At 37.3% G+C, this 16,589-nt stretch overlaps 1 protein-coding gene across 4 annotated transcripts in view; it reads right to left on the bottom strand.

The window, feature by feature from the left end:
• Positions 1-16,589, bottom strand: part of CDK8 (cyclin dependent kinase 8) — a 74,918-nt gene that overhangs the window by 25,363 nt on the left and 32,966 nt on the right. For all 4 annotated transcript variants that reach the window (XM_074535264.1, XM_074535262.1, XM_074535263.1 and 1 more), the window contains one exon: positions 15,134-15,274. In XM_074535264.1, the coding sequence (XP_074391365.1) occupies positions 15,134-15,274 (141 nt within the window). Of the gene's footprint in view, positions 1-15,133; positions 15,275-16,589 lie in introns of those variants that run through there.

Genomic DNA, 16,589 nt, shown 5'->3' with positions numbered 1-16,589 from the left:
GTAAGTATCAACAGCTTGATGCACACTCAAATTTCAGAAGTTACAGGACATACTTAACAATAGAGACAATTTAGAAATCTGTGTAGGAGTATTCTAAAGCAGCAAGATAAAAAAGAACCCTCAGTTGGTCTGAAATATTCAGTAAACCTTTTTCTAAAGCCACAAGTCCTTCACTGAAAACAGCTCTGTTTGGAACACAAGATTTTTCCTACAGACAAAAGTATTTATGTAGTCACATCACTGTAAAAATATATCAGAGTTTAAAAAAAAAAAAAAGTAAATTACATGTCTTATTCTGGAGTCTTCCATTTCTAAAATCATTGTATGCAGAGACTGGAACATTTTTTTGTTCAAAAAATTTTCCAAACAAGACCGTTCCACTTAAATTTAATAGGAGGATATCTACTAGAAATCAGTATAGGAGTAGTATTGATGTACCTAAATACTAAGCATTTTGAACAATCCCTGAAAAACACTGAAGTCCACTAACAAAAGTGAATACATGTGTCAGGAATTATTGTTACACATCTTTTAATCAAGTCCACCATCTGAAGATAAAAAACCTCAAGAAGTCCTCAGAGTTGTCTATTTGGGCAACTCATTACACATTAGAAATTTATTTGCAAAGAAAAATAAGCAGTCATTAGAAGCAGAAGGGAGAAATTTGGATAAGCATTAGTTGAATTTGTTAATTTTCAGTTTAATTCTAATTATCCAGAGAAAATTGAAGTTGAAACTGCTTATTCAAATCACTTGGGCTGAGCAAGTGAAACAAAATCTTTTAGCAATTCTTACACTGTATTCTGAAAATACTCTACTCTAAAGCAGCTATATTTTTTTTTATAACTACAAATTACCAACTAAAGTCCCTAATTTTTGTACTAATAAAGGAATAATTACTTTTGTCATTCAGTGAAATAATCTGTGCATGCCAGACAAATGCTAATGAGAAACCTGTTATGAAACTAAGCCTAATGTGAAGAGCCATGCAGTGATGTACAGCTGAATATTTCAGAGACCAACAAAAGTGTCTGGCAATCCCACAGAACTAAATTCAAGAAAAATCACCCTTCTCCTCCCACATCCACCTCAGCAGCAGAGGGAGAATTCATTCCCATGAAAGAATGACCTTGTGACCATGGCACAGCACTAAATCTTATCTTGTTCTATATTTGCCTTTGTAGGACTCCTCTTTATGATTCCTAAACAAATCCTCTTGTGTATTTAATCACTATTACTGCTGAAAAGAGAACCCACTGATATATCTTTAGGTACTTCTAATTTAACAATTATTTGCAAAGTGCAAAAAGAAATTCTGAACAGCAGGCTAGTTTTAACCAAGGGCGGTAAAAACCCAAAGAGGTTCCTAGATCTGTGAAGAACTTGAGACAGTCGCCTTTACCTATCTGCGTGATCTCACACAGTACTGCCCGTGGTCACCCTGAAGTCTCTGGTGACAAAGGCTGCACAATTCCCATGCAATCTTGTCTCTTTCACTCTTCTCCACTGCAGTGTTCTTCCTTTCCTTCTACCACCACACACAAGGTTAGTCCCCTTGCCTCTTCTCTTCTTCATTAGCAGAAGGCAGACAGCCACTCCTTCACTGCAAGAACTTCCAACACTTCCTGGGACAAACATCTCTCTTCAGTCCCATTACCTAGATTAAAAAAAACCCTGAAGCTCTCTCCTGCTCTGTTTCTTGGTAGGCTATTTTTGTTTCTGGATCTATGCTCATTCTTGCTGATTTCCTCTAGCTGTTCTTCCTTGAGCTACCCATTTCTTTGAACTCCAGTGCTGCAAATTACACATTGCTCCTGCTGAGGCTTCACTAATGCTAAATGCAGTGGAGAGATTATTTTACATGCCTTGCACAGCATCTTCCACTCTGTATGATCCCAGTATGGTATCCTGCCTCACTGCATAAGGCTATTGATGCATGTTAAGGTTATCAGCTGTGCATTTTCTTCATATCTTTTTGGCAGGACTACTACTATGAACAAACATTGCAGTCACATACTGCTTCTTAACATATACTGAAAATATTTGTGTTCTTTCACAGACGGGAAATTAGACTTCAGAACTTATCTGAATCGCTGTCTTGAAGGCAAAAATGCAAACACAATTAAAATTATACCAGTCTATGTCATGATGAGATGTGACAAAAAGAAAAAAAACAACACATTCCTGCTGCTCAGAGGAAGTTATTGATGGAAGCAGGAGATGCTTATTTATTCCAAATTTGTATAAAAGGTATCTGGAAATCTTAGGACATTGTCTCATGCTCCTGGAAAAGTATTTTGGTGTTAGGCCCTCCTTTCACTAAGCTTTACTCACCAAAGCAGTGAAGAAAGAACTGGGCATTTTTAGACCGCTTCGCCATTGCAATTTTTGATACATAGTACTTTAAGCATCAAACCAGTCTGCAGGAACTACTATTTCACATAGGTTTTGCTACTACTTTGTTTCTGAAATCACCAGTTTTCAAAGACTGATTTTAAACACAGGTATCAGTGAGTCATCTAAACTCCTTTGAACTACCTATTATGATATTGTCAATGCTACCTCCTCCCCATCCACATTATTAACTGCTTGCAACATTTCTATGTATACTAATAAACAGACTCCTACTCTTTACACATCCTTTTAAAGGCACCTTTTAATAAGGTTTTAGTATAATCCTAACCAATTTTCATTTGGATAATCCAATACTTACGAGTTGGGCTCCTAAAACATTACACTCTAGAGGATTCACAATGATGGGGTGAGTCACACCAGGGATATTTGTTAACTCCTGGTATTTGTGCATCCTTACTGGCTGCGGGACCAGTTTACAGAACTGGCCATGCCATCCATTTCCACCTGTGATGAGCCATGATAATTTATAAGAACATAATACTGGTTTTCAATTTTAAAAAAAGAACAGGTTAACTTTAAAAGAACCATATTAGACAAAGGGTTTTTATCCCTAAATTATTTTGCTTTTGCAACTATGACTTCCACAATGATTCTATTATGATTTATAGTGAAAGACTTCTTTATATTTTAGACTTCAAAGTATCATACAAAACAATATAGGAATTATAATCTATATTAAACAATATATATTTAAAAACACAACCCCACAATCATACAAAACCACAACTGAACTTCTTCAGCTGTATTTGAGAAAATGTCTATGAAGCATGAAACACAAATAAATTAAAAATGTCTTGCGGAGAAGAAAAAAATCAAAAAGGTTTTGAAAGACAACTGCAAGGGCTTAGCAAGTTGCAGCCTGCTCAGAAGAACACTTTTGTGGCACCGTGGTAGAAATTGTAATATACTGATCTGGTTAATCACTTCCCAGTCAGGTCCTCTGGGAAGAAAAGCTGCACAGCAAAACCCACTAGCCTTCAGCTTGGCTTGCAAAATTCACACCCCATCTCAAGGTCTGTGACTCTCAAAAGAGTCAATGTTTATGCTTCTTCCAGCACATCTCTAACAACCTTGTTATCTTCAACAGACATAACATACATCACAATATTTCCTTATTATCAAGGTGGTATGATCGCTTATTGCATTCTTAAGGATTGCAGCTGTCCTTTTGGATCAGTTTAAAGTTAGAGAAAATAATTTCATTTTCATTCCAAAATAATTAAATTTTCTTTCCACTTTAACAAAACTGATTACTTCAACACTAAACAGTACTCTAGCACAACAGCAGTGACAATATAACCTTATTAAAATGATAGTATCAGCATTTTTCTGAAGTTAATTGCTTTCCTTGAATTCAAAGATGTTCATTTTCTTTTGCAACTGATTTGGGCTTTAAAACATATTGTAAGACCACTACAAACACTGGTGAAAACAATGGCTCCATAGAATATTTTAATGTTCAGATTTAATACATGTTTTCTGATTGCATAACACAAATTGTAAAAAGCACTGCAAAATTAAGAAGGCCTGTTTTAATGTAATACTTCCTGTGCATTATCTTCTTATAAAGAACATCCCAGAGCTCTTTAAAACAAATAAAGTGAGCATCTAAATAAAATTCTCTTTAAAACTAAGAGCCATTAAAATTACCAGTTACAGCCAAACAAAAACAAACCCCTAAATTATCAAAGCACACATGTCCAAAAATTTTAAAAGTACAGGAAGTATTTGGATAAGATAGAAAATAGAGGGATGCTGTATCTATGCCAAGGGGGCCTTCTGCTAGTTACCATCAACCATATTTTAGCTCTGTTTCAGCCTGATGAAAGCTGTTAGTCTCACTACTATGTTTTTAGGCTCTGAACACACTCCAAAAATTTTCTTTCACTGCTGTCACTCAATTACTGCCAACTTGGGGCACTGTAACTTATTAAAAGCTTGCACATTGCCTAATACACAGACTTTTCTCACTTTCACTGGAACTGAATTCAAGCCGAATAAAAAAAGTAATTACTCTTTTCAGGCCAACTCTTTCACTCCCTAGAAATGTCAGCACAAGCAGCAGGGCATGGCTTTCTGTACCAAGACCCAAAGCAAGGAAAGGTGGATATTATAGGCAAAAATATTATTATAGCAGGAAAATCTACCATGTCAAATATCATTAACACATCATTCAAAAGTGTAATCACAAGCTCAATACATTAAAATGAACAGGAAGAAATCTATTTCCTGTGGGTTTTGCTACAGCAGCGATTACTCTGTCCATAGGTTAGAATGACTTTGGATGCTGTGGACACATCAGAGCAGGATCAAATGCAAGAGGAGAACATGCTCTGAAACCAGTTTTTAGGTAGTATGTTATTCTATATATAATTCCATCTCCCTTTTAAATTGAGCAGTTTCCGTGAGGTGACAGGCATTCAGTAGTACTGTAATCTCACACACCCTAAAACTTTCACACAAAGGCAGAGAATTATCTTATTTACTCATTGGTTTACCTGGCGGTGTGTCAACCCTTGCCATTTTCTTTAAAAGCCCTACTTTGTTGTTGTTTTTAATTTAAGTAATAATTTCATTACTTCCATACCCCCCTAGTTGTACGGACTATAAACAACTTCTCCCTCATCTGGATTAAGAAAAAACACCAAAGGTGAAAAGCTTATGTAATTTACTACTATGCACTTTCAAGTGGTTGCATGGGCCTTGCTTGTGTTAAGAGCACTTCTGTGCACAGAACAAATACAGTAATTCAAACAGCATCCCAAGTATCCCTTTTCTGTCACTCATAGTCACAGTAAGACAGATGAACCTGGGAGCTCATAAAGAATAAGCTTTTACATAGGATGTGTCCTACTCATGATTTTTTAAATCTCCTTGGATTAGAGTTACTCAAAGGACTGTTTTCTTATCATCTTGTCCTCTATATCATGAATATAGATCATTCATACAGAATATAGCATTTTCTTTGTTCAGCAGACTACAGTGAAAACACTTCTTATGGCTATTTCCTATATTCTGAACAATCCATATTCCTACCTTTCACAGCATTTCATGGTGTAATAACTTTTCCACAACCTTAACAAGGTACTTAGCAGGTGTCTCTAAAATCATACCCTAGGGTTTTCACTAAATCCTGCTGAAGGTTTTTTATTGACTAAACTTACTTTACAGGCACATTTATGATCAAAAAGCTTCTGGCGCTCCATACTTCTCTTAGGTCAGAACCACAAGTTAAGCCGGTATTTTTTCCAGCTAGTACAGCTCATCTCCTTTATGGCAGGAATTAGATCTGAAGTTTCTAGCACACCTTTCCTCTGCAGAACTCTTACCTCTATTTGTATTTACATACATAGATATGAGAGCTCCTGCAGCCAGTTTACTGTAACCACTGAGATGACTGAGTCTGCCTTCAAACAGTGAAGGATTACTTACATTACTCTTTCCAGCACCACAATCAAGTATCTGGCCATCTTGGAAAGCCAGCACATGAAACAAACAGGCTAGTAACAAAAGAACAAATTTATGCTACAAAAAATAAAGAAATCTAATATAGTCTGCCCAGTAGCTGACGTATTTTCCTCCCTCCATGAGTCATATATATGCAGATAGATATATGTAATCATCTACAAATTATATTCCTCAATATATTACTTATATTACACTATTCTACTTCAGTTATCAATTTACTTTAAATGACCTGGAATTTTAAAAAGTCAAAATATTTCTAAGCTTGAAAAAATCAAAAGAAGTATTTCAGCATTTGTCCCTGGTTCAACCATCAATACACTTCTCCCAGAACACGTGCCCTCCTCTATATGACATTTGCTTTTCATGACATTTGAAAGAAATGGTCTGTTTTGATACCGCATCTTTTTACCAAAGGCACCTGAAATTTGCTAACAGATAGAAAGATCACTTGAGGAAACTAAGAACCAGCATGCCCAGGTAAGCCTCCTTAAGCAATCACACAATATCAACAGGCCAACATAATTTTCTTTTTATTATAAAACATGCAACACAACTTGCATTTTCTAAACTATTTTTTCCTAGAGACTGTAGAAGCCATGCTATCATTTTGCACATCTACAACTCTAAAGCACCACTTTGTCTCCAGCTTAGAAATCAATATGCAATATGAAGACACGTGTTTCTGGTGCTGTAATTAAATGCATATTCTACCAGACAAGGACAAACTTCCTAAAGACACAGAAAAGGCCTGTATTGATTGCATATCCTGTAAGGCAAAGATGCAAATGGTTATAATGATCAGTTCTGAAACATTCAATTTAGTCCTGAAGGGCTCCAGAGGAAAGAGGAAAAAGATTCAATTTTGGAATTTCTCTTTTGCAACAGTTTTCACTGCCTGTTAACTGGTCCAAGACTGCTGGTTAAAATTATTCCATGTATAATCATGTACAAAGGTCAGGTGAAAAAAATTGTCTGCTTCCATTGTTTCTTGCGTCTGACAGTTCTGCAGCAGATAAGGCAAAAATATCTCACTAAAACATCAATAAGCATGTAATGCAATTTCATGACTACAAATCCTCATCGGTGTTGTACTTGTCTGTCCCTAACATATCTGGTGGCAGTTCAATACGTAGTCTTACTTTTTCCATTTATTTTCTGCACCTTGTACTTCCTTCATGTCAAAGTCTACAATGATTTTGGAATGCCAAAGTCAGAGACTTTACCTGCACTTTAGCAAAGCCCCTCTTATAATACATATACTGTTCCACCTTGACCTTCCCTTTAAACTTTGGACAAAACTTGTATTTACTCTAGTTTCAAAACAAGATATATTCATCAGTAGAGAAAAAAATTACTGTCAGTATGACTGCCAGTTTTAAACATGAAGGTTGTGAGAATTGGGTGTTTTATTACCACATAGGATTAATTATTTTGAGAATTATTGATGGTAAAGAAATACTGAGCTAACAAGAAGAAAAACTAAATTTAGCTTCCACCAGACAAAATGCAAGTCAGTAACCCAGACACAATGATGTAGTCAGGCATTTTGGGAACACCTGCAGAACATAATAAACGGCTACAAAAAATTACAAACAGGGCTGGACTTGGCAATCAAGCAAATGGGGCTTTGAATAAAAGCAGCAGTCTAAGAAAGGTAGATTTGAAAAACCTGTACCTGGAAGAGATATTTCTGACCTTTTCTTGCACTCCTACTTTCACTTAAATCAAGAAAATAAATGAGCTTTTTACTTGCAATCAGAAAAATATCCATCAAATGTTCCCCCATTCAGCACTTCATCTTTGTATAAATTGGAATCCAACAGCATTGTGTGGTAAAAGATCATCAAATAACTTTTAGGACTGATTTAGCATTTTTTCTAAACACCAGTTGCTTGAATAAAAATTTTCAAGTGTTATCTGTTCATCTCATGTATTACATACATCTTGGAGTCTTTACTATTCTTTCACAATCCTTACTTAAAACTTGTTAAATGGCCTTGCCTTTTCTTTTAAGTCCTAAAGCTACAGATGATCAATCTGTAAAAAGCTGTGAAAGACGATGTTCAGATTCAAAAATTCCTTAAAGGGACACAGCCTGTGAATTAAAACAAAATAAAATCATTTCACTACCTTTAAAGATTGATTTACAAAATCACCAGGAAGTCTTGCAGTGATGGTCCAAACACAACTGGAAGAATAGACTGAATAGCTTCTTTTCATTTATATTCTCCATTTGATCTTAGTACTGAGCACCTTCAGTGAAGAATGAAAAATATAGGCCTGATAGCTTAAGGCTTGGGTATAGCTTTCTAGAGATATTGCCATTACACAAATGTTTCATACCAAACAACTGATGATCCAGTAGAAGTGTATCTTTCATTTTTTGACCATACTGCTTCCAGAAAGGTTTTAGGGAATACATCATTGTATTACTCAGGAAAAGAAAATGGCATCATGTCATACCTCTCATCATACTGCAGTCATTTTGCAAGATACGTTGCAAAAATGTCATGCTGCACTTCAAAAATTGGCTACTTCACTGGTTTTTTTCACACTGTTCCTTATTCCTTGGGAGCTATTTGATCTTTCATACTCATCTTACCACACAGCCAACCCTTGGTACCTGGCATCTCTTCTCTTGATTTGTCATGAGCTGGATTTTAGACTTTGAAAGAGCAGTAATTGAATTTTTCAGGACAAATCAAATGGTGAGTATACAACTCATCCACAGAATGGCTGAGGCTGAAAGCTGCCGCTGGAAATCATCTGCCAGCTTGCTGAGGGTATGCTCCACCTCACTGTTCAGTTTACTAACGATGATGTCAAACAGCACTTGTGATATGTAATAGAGTTAATTCATGCTGTATAAGTAGGTATGTGTGGGTATAAAATATTGTAGAAGTTATGCTTTCTAACCACTCCAGCCAGGAGCAGAGTTCTATTCAAATTGCAACTAATTCCGGGCAGCGGTAGAGATAGTATCAGGCCTGTGAATGGGACCATCCTGGACAATCACTGATGATTTCCTTGGCACCTACACCTGGGAGATAACATCGGGGCCTTCCTGGCCCATGATTAATTGCAATGTCCCAAGAACCTCAGGAGACTCAGACCCACCCTGATTGCATCTGTGGTATTCAGGAACTGATATCAACTTATTACATGTGGAAACAAACTTTGCCTGGATGCTCAGACACTTGTCTGAAAACTGGACCCATGTTTGTCTATTTCAAGATATGTATAAAAATGGATTTGCCTTGGAAGAACTGAATAGAAAGATGTGGTCATCTGTGCCTCAGGCAGAATAAACTGTATATAAACTGGACGCTGGAAACACTCAGGGTGAACCTCTGGGGGAACACCGTCCCTCTGTCGGGCAAACCTCTGGTTTCACCTGGCGCCTGTTCCCGGGACTGACGCTGTCCTGACTGTGGTGGTTATTGGAAATTGTATTTTTTTTTGTAATTGACCCAATAAATCGTTGTTAAATTTTTATAAATTTGGTTATCAATTTGATCATTTTTAACAGCACTGAACTCAGAATCAGCCCGTGGGACACTCCACCGGTGACTGGTGTCCAGCTTAACTTGGCGGCACTGGTCACAATCCTTTGAGCCCTTCAACTCCTCCCGATTTCCATGCCCTTCACTGTGCACTTCCTGGCATGTGCTTCCCTAGCTTGTCTACAGGATGGGATGCAGGGCTGAAAGCCTTACTGCAGTAAGCAACACTCCCTGCTGTTAGCCAGTCCATCGAGCTCGGCATTGAAGGCTTTCAGGCCAGGCACAATCTCCCCTGCATAAAAATCCAAGCTGACTACTGTCAATCACCTTGGTATCTTCCAAATGTTTGAAAATGGCTTCCAGGAGGATGTGATCCATCACCTTTCCAGGGATCAAGGCCTGAGTGACTGGGAATGTAATTTCCCAGACCCTCCTTGAAGACTAGAGTGACATTTGCTTTCTTCCCCTCAGGAGCTTCCCCTGATGGCTATGACCTTTCAAAGAGAGTGGTCTCACAATTATTTGCATATATGAATATGAAGCACAAGATTTGATATATCTCTATGGGCTTCTGTACAGTGAACTCAAAGATCTCTCACTACTTTTCCAACTAGAAGACTGGTAGCACTTCAACAATATTCTCTATTTCTACCTTTAAACATGCATTTGTACAAAACTGACAGACATTACTCAGTCAAAAGTTTCACCTAACCAGCTACTTTTCAGAGTTTTTGGATTACTTCTCTCTTTTTTTTTTTTTTTTAATCACTGGCATGAACACCAAATACTGAAATTTTGCAGTCTCTTTTGATAACTCCTACATTTTCATTACTTCCTGGTTTGAAAGTATAATCTAATACATTAAGAAGGTGCTCAGAAAGGCAGGCAAGGGAGTAGTCATGCTCCCTTTAAACAGAAAAATTAAGAAACCCTAGATAATATCATTTCAACTATGGAATATTTAGAACTATAGTAAAATACAACTTACAGGAAAGCATGTGATTAGAAGCACATGCAAGAAAATAAAGTTCTGCCAGACACACTGTTCTTTTGTGATCTCATGAAAGTACATACCTAATGAAAAATACCTTGAAAACAAAAATCTTGGGAAATGTAACAGCTGACAACCAGAAGAGTGATTGGGTTTGGATTGCTGGGAGTTTTTTTCTCCTCTGAAAGCAAATCATCAGCAAGTCAATATAACACCTTTTGGGAAATAACAACTATTACTTGTCGATCTACTTGGAGTAGAAAATCACCCTACTTTTTAAAGCTGCAAACTTATTCTAGTAATGTACACTATTATTACTTTCTTCTTTTCAAGGATTTAGGTTCAATCTTTCAAATGACCACAGCCTTGAAAGTTTTACAGGAAGACAGAAGAGCATTACTTTATTTGTAAAATAATCCTTAAAACTGACAGGGAGACATCCTTGGATTCTAGAGGTCTAATGAGAAAAATTGTTAATTGCCATGGTAAAAATTCCATATATTTAACTTTGCCTAAAGGACATATTTAAGTGATTCACTTTACAGAGCCTGTAAAGTCACTAAGATCCTGTCTAAACAAAGACTCTGGCAGAGGCTTTTCCTCATTCCTTGTTAAAAGAACATCTTTAATGTTCTCACTAATCCCAAACATGGTAGCAGGTATCCCTGGGAAGAGTCCAGATCCCAGGAAGCGACGCACCAACTGTAATAAAGCCTGACTGCCTCAAAGCTTTTTAAAAGCCAGTGCTCGTCCCAGAGCAGCCCTCGAGCTGAGCTGAGCTGCTCAATAGGAACACCTTCCCCACACTGCACTGCTGCCACTCTGCAAATAACCACAGTGACACAATCCCAGGCTAACTAGGACAGGGATGTTACTGACAAAGGCTAAGAGACTGTTAATTCCTTTGGCAAGAGATAGGAGGAGAAGAATGGGAAGCAGAAGTCCAGCACTCTATTCCCCACTTCCATACCTCACTTGCCAAGTGGTAATTCATCTGTTCAACACCCACTCACACCAGGCACAAAGAAATAGGCCAGAGAATGGAGTCTGAAGATTTAGGAACAAAAACAATTTTATACTACTGTCCCAGATTCAGTACTACAAGGCATGTGAGATTCCCTCTGGGTTTTTTTTGCTGGAGTTTTTTTTGGGGGGGGGGGGGGGGGGTGGTATGCTTTTAAGCACTGCTGTACCATGGAAATACTTCAAATAGCTTAGGTGCCAATTCCATTATTAATGTAAATTGCAGACTAATCTTACTTACTCTCACCACATAGAAGCTGTGGAGGGGTGCTCATCTTTACCTAAAACTGGATCCTGACTGTGTAGATAGGACTACTACCAAACAAATTAGAGATGCACTTTCAAATGCTAACAGGCATAGCTTAAAAGTTATTGTACCATGCAAAAGGACCTCTACTTTGAGCCCGTTACTTGAAAAAACCTTCCAAGCATGCTGTGAAGTGCATGCTGTCTTTTCCCTTGCTGCTGAAGTTGCATATTGATGAAAACACATCTATGGCAAATCTTTGGCTTATGCTTATTTTTAGTGTGGAATAAGAACTTTGAGTAAAGGAAGAAGCATGATAGCTGCATATTATAAAGTGGAAAAAATACTCAAAAAAAGTAGTCAGCAAAATGCAGTATGTTACAAGCATGCTTGATAACTAAATTCAAAATATTATTAAAACTATAATTGATGCACTTTGTGGTAATTATATGAAGTGTTCTTATTTCCTTCCTGCTACAGTCAGAGCATGAATAAACAATCTGCTTTCAATTGCTCTCAGCCATGAAATTTAAAGAGGCTGAAGAATACGCAAGTCAAACAAGAAATTTTAAAAGGGCTGGCATTTATTTGTTGAAAAATTTTACTGGTACATTTCAAAAATTTACAGAAAAGTTAACTACTCAAGCACAGTAGTATTCAAGGCAGCATTCAAAGGCAAATACAATCAACATCTCCCTGCTCTGATGGAAATTGTGAATTGGCTTTCAGGTACCCAGTGGAAGAAAACAGTCAAATATTTAAGTTACTGCAAAGATTTGTACACATTTCCTTTGTAAAAGGCACACCATGACCACAAACCCCACAAAAGACAATTGTTGTCTTCCAACAGATTTTACTGTTTCATGCAGAATGCAGTCACTTTATACAAACCTTACATGAGCTGAGATTTCTTGATTTCCACATTGTGAAGAAAAATTTCAGTCTAAGTTTGTGTGATTTCAACAGCTGCTGCATTTTACTGCCCAGGTTGCAGCAAGAAAGGAGTTGGTTTATGACATATTTTGTTTCTGATTAGAGAAGTCAAAATCTAAAAAAACCTCCAAAAAATTAGCTACCTAAAAGCTAACTCGACTCAGATGTCTTAAAAAAACACAAAAAAAAAAAAAACCAACAGAAAACCGAGGAAATCTGCACTTAGACAGAAGGTAATTATATAGATAATCCATACCTATTAAAAAATTCCTTATCCAATGAGAGAATAATAGATTTTTTTTGCCAAGTACTATACTCCTACCAGCCCCAAGCACCATCACTCTTATCACTCTAATAGAAGAGTATATGACATGAAAGCAAGCATGTTACTTCAGCAGCTCTATGAGGTGTATCTAAACTTGGGAAAACATAAAATATCTAGAAACTACAGCAATACCTATTGTTTAAAGGCACAATAGGAGTTGAAATTGATGATCTAACACTGATATTCCTGAAGAAAAACGTTACAGGTATCTTGGAATAGAAAATCACACCTAAGCATTCATGTCAGTTATACTGCTTTGAATCAGAATGTTAGAGAAGTCCCAATTCTCAGTCTTAACCACCAGGTCCCTGTCTTTCCACGACAAAACACTAAGTAGAATCCCTTCTCTTACTTGGGTTATTTCCAGACCCTGATAAAAGAAAGTAAGCATTGGCAGGTGCAAATCTTTTGTTCTGCAGGAAACAGAAATGTGCCTTCTGAAAGCAGCTCAAACTGGAGAGTTTTGAAATAACAAGTCCAAAGGTTTCCATGGACAAGGCAGCACAGGCAGCCCCTGTACAGCTCTTACAGGATTCTCACCAACACAGCTTGACGGGGTTCCATTGGGAAGACCTCTCAGTCTCTGCCTCAAGCTTTTGGTCTCTTCCTCAGATTACCAAAAGACAGCCAATTGTGATGGTGGATTTTCTGCTGGAAGGAAATTTCATGCTGGACTGAGACCACCAACTCATTTCACAAAAAATAAGACGGCAGTAGTTTTTTTGCAGTTGCCAACTTAAACCGTATCTGAGCTACAGCCCTAGATGTGAAAGGCTCTGTAATAAATTACCAATCTCCTGAGCCATCCAGTTAACAACATGCTGGGTTTTCTTTTAAGCATTATTTCACGTTCATACATTTTCCAAAACTGCAGAAAGTAAAACATTAGAAAAATTTATATTCTTGATGACAAATCATCTGCTACCTGTATGCCTCTTAAAAATATAATAAAGTTGGCTAAGTAGTAACATGCACTATGTATTTCTATATTATGTTTTGTTCTACTACTTCCTGAGTCATGACAAAACCACCAGAATCTTTCTGACTTTTTCCCCTCAGTGCTGAGGCTTTTGTTCCATTTCTAAAACCAGGAGCAAATTAAAATCATCCACACAATCACTGCAATAAAGCAAAGTTTCCTTGTACTTCAGTTCTGAAAATGCTATTTATCAGAGGGATACCTTTTGCCTTCCATCCAAATGGAGAAACTGGCACTCTGTAAAAGCATTTATCAGGCGCGAAAATAGATGTCAAAAAACTAGTCCTTGATCACATTTCTAGGAACACTATTAAAGCTATTTCAAAGGCAAAAAGTGACTCTGGAGGAATAGTAAGGAAGCCAGACTTACTTTACTAAACACAGAATATCACTGTCAATACTGACTCATAGGAATGAAAGGTCAAACTAACGATACTTTTAATTACTGAAATTTCATTCGTGCATAAGAGTATCATATATAAGTGGCACACTTAGAAGTAAATTGAAAAAAAAGAATGCTATCAAAGAGTAAGAGCTACAGACAAGTGGATCAGAGAAATTACCCAATTTCAAGACAACAGACAAAAAAGACCAGTTACTGTGGGCCTGTTTTGAAGGCAAATATATAACAATTGCTGTGATTCACCAGTTGAAAAGAATTTGCTGGTTAGAGACACTAACTCAGGTTAAAAATGTTTTCCTTATATTGTAGTTTGAATGAACATTAGTCTATTTGCAGAAATCATCTAAAGTTGGTGTGGCTATATTGCTGGTAGATTATAAACATTAGGAAACAATAATGGCTTTGAAAAGTCACTTTCCTACATTAAACTGATAATTTCAGAAAAAAATCTTTTTTTCAGCAATTCTTACAGCCAGTCATTCTCCCCCACCTACACCAAAGCTGTATTTAGTTATTTCTCTTGCCTGCAGTAATACTACTACAGGCATTTTCTGTACCTCAACGTGCCTGTTATTTAAATAACCCATTTAAAATAGCTTATTTAGAAAATCAAAAAACATAAACAGCCATCTGATAGACTTGCTCTCATAAGCATATCAGATCACAGCCAGCTTTTAAAATCCACTCTACTAATCAAGGCCGTCTGACTGCAGTGTAAAAATATATATTTATTAGTACATGCTCTTAGCACCAAGGCTTTTGTTTCCCAGTGGTTTTTCATTAAGAAGAACAACCCTTGCCCTCAATCATCATCCCAGTGCTAAAACCCATTGAGGATCCACTTACCAAATCCCTGTGTAACACCCAGTTAGCATGCAGGTAGTGAATACCATCTAGGATCTGATATAACAGCGACTTCACCATTCCCCGAGGTAACTGAACTGGTTTCTTGTTTGCTTTAGAAGCCCTGTGAAACTTGATTATATGCTGCAAAGGGGAAAAAAGAAATGAAAATAAAAGAAGTGCAATGTTTACACAAAAAAGATTGCCATCAACTACTTACACAAACTTCTTAGGGTTTTTTCAACCTTTCATGATTTGTTTTCCAGACTAGAAACATGGGCCTGAAGTACTAAAAAATTAATACTGTACTTAGTACAGTAATCACCATCCCAAAGCAATCTCTCAAAAATTAAGAGAGATCTGGTTTTTGCTGTGGTTTAACCCCAGAAAGCAGCTAAGCCCTGCAAAGTATGAGGAACACAAAACCAATATGACCATCAAAGCACATTTCCTTTTAGATCACTGATCTTTCAGGTTTTAGAGGTATTTTTGTTTGGGGAGTCTCTTTGTTAAGATAGGCTGATATCCTGTACATCAAATCACAGAATTACAAGTGTATTACCTCCTACATTATTTTACTTCTGAGTTTTCTCCTACAGTAATAATGACTGTAACACTCAAGACCTAATGCCAAGCAGAAATTTTTGCAAACTGTATTAGAAAGTTTATACATTTAAATCAGAAGCCCAGACTAATTCCTCCTTTATTTACTATATCCTTATAGCACAGTACTCTCAGAACAGAAGCTGTTGACAGAGCAAGTCTACAAATCTGTCCATCTGAAAGACAGCCACCAAGTCAGACACAGAAAAAGAACCTTTAGTAATTCTAAATTTAGACACAAGGATTGATGTCTGGCACCGAGGTGGAGCCCAAAAGGATGTGTTGTCTTAGTACTTGAGCCCCAGGTATCACTGAGTTCAACAACAAGGTGTGCCATAGTCATGGTAACCATTTCTATGTTTGCCTCCTTCAAACACAGAGGCAATTTCTAGAACAAACTTCCTAATATATTCACACTTTTTTTCTGTAATGGCTCGCACTTGTGTGATCATCAAAACAGCCCAGCTCTTGCCTACCAAAACCTGGCACCAAACTTCTATCGTACGCTCTTCCTACACTTGTGACTCCTCATGTTCCAGGTGCCAATTAGCTAACCCAGCTATCTAACATCCTTTGGGAAACTGCCTTTGCTCTCCTGCTGCAGCCCAGCTCCATACAGCCTGCCCTCCTCCACTTCAGGCAGCCAGGCTTGGCTTTCCTGTGAGGAACAGGCACACTTCTGCCCTGTCAAAGGTAAAAATGGAGATAGAGCAAAAAACCATTGATGAAAATGGGACAGTTCCTGCATTCTCAGCCAAGCACCACATGCAGGTGCATCCCTCAGCCTGAGCCACGAGTTTTACCTCTTCTCACCTCTCACTTCCACCAACTCCAAAATAAATGTTATTTCCATACA

The sequence above is a fragment of the Zonotrichia albicollis genome, chromosome 2, assembly GCF_047830755.1.
Source record: "Zonotrichia albicollis isolate bZonAlb1 chromosome 2, bZonAlb1.hap1, whole genome shotgun sequence".
NCBI classification, from domain to species: Eukaryota; Metazoa; Chordata; class Aves; order Passeriformes; family Passerellidae; genus Zonotrichia; species Zonotrichia albicollis.
Note: the sequence above shows the minus strand (reverse complement) of the source record. Positions and strands in the feature narration are given on the sequence as shown.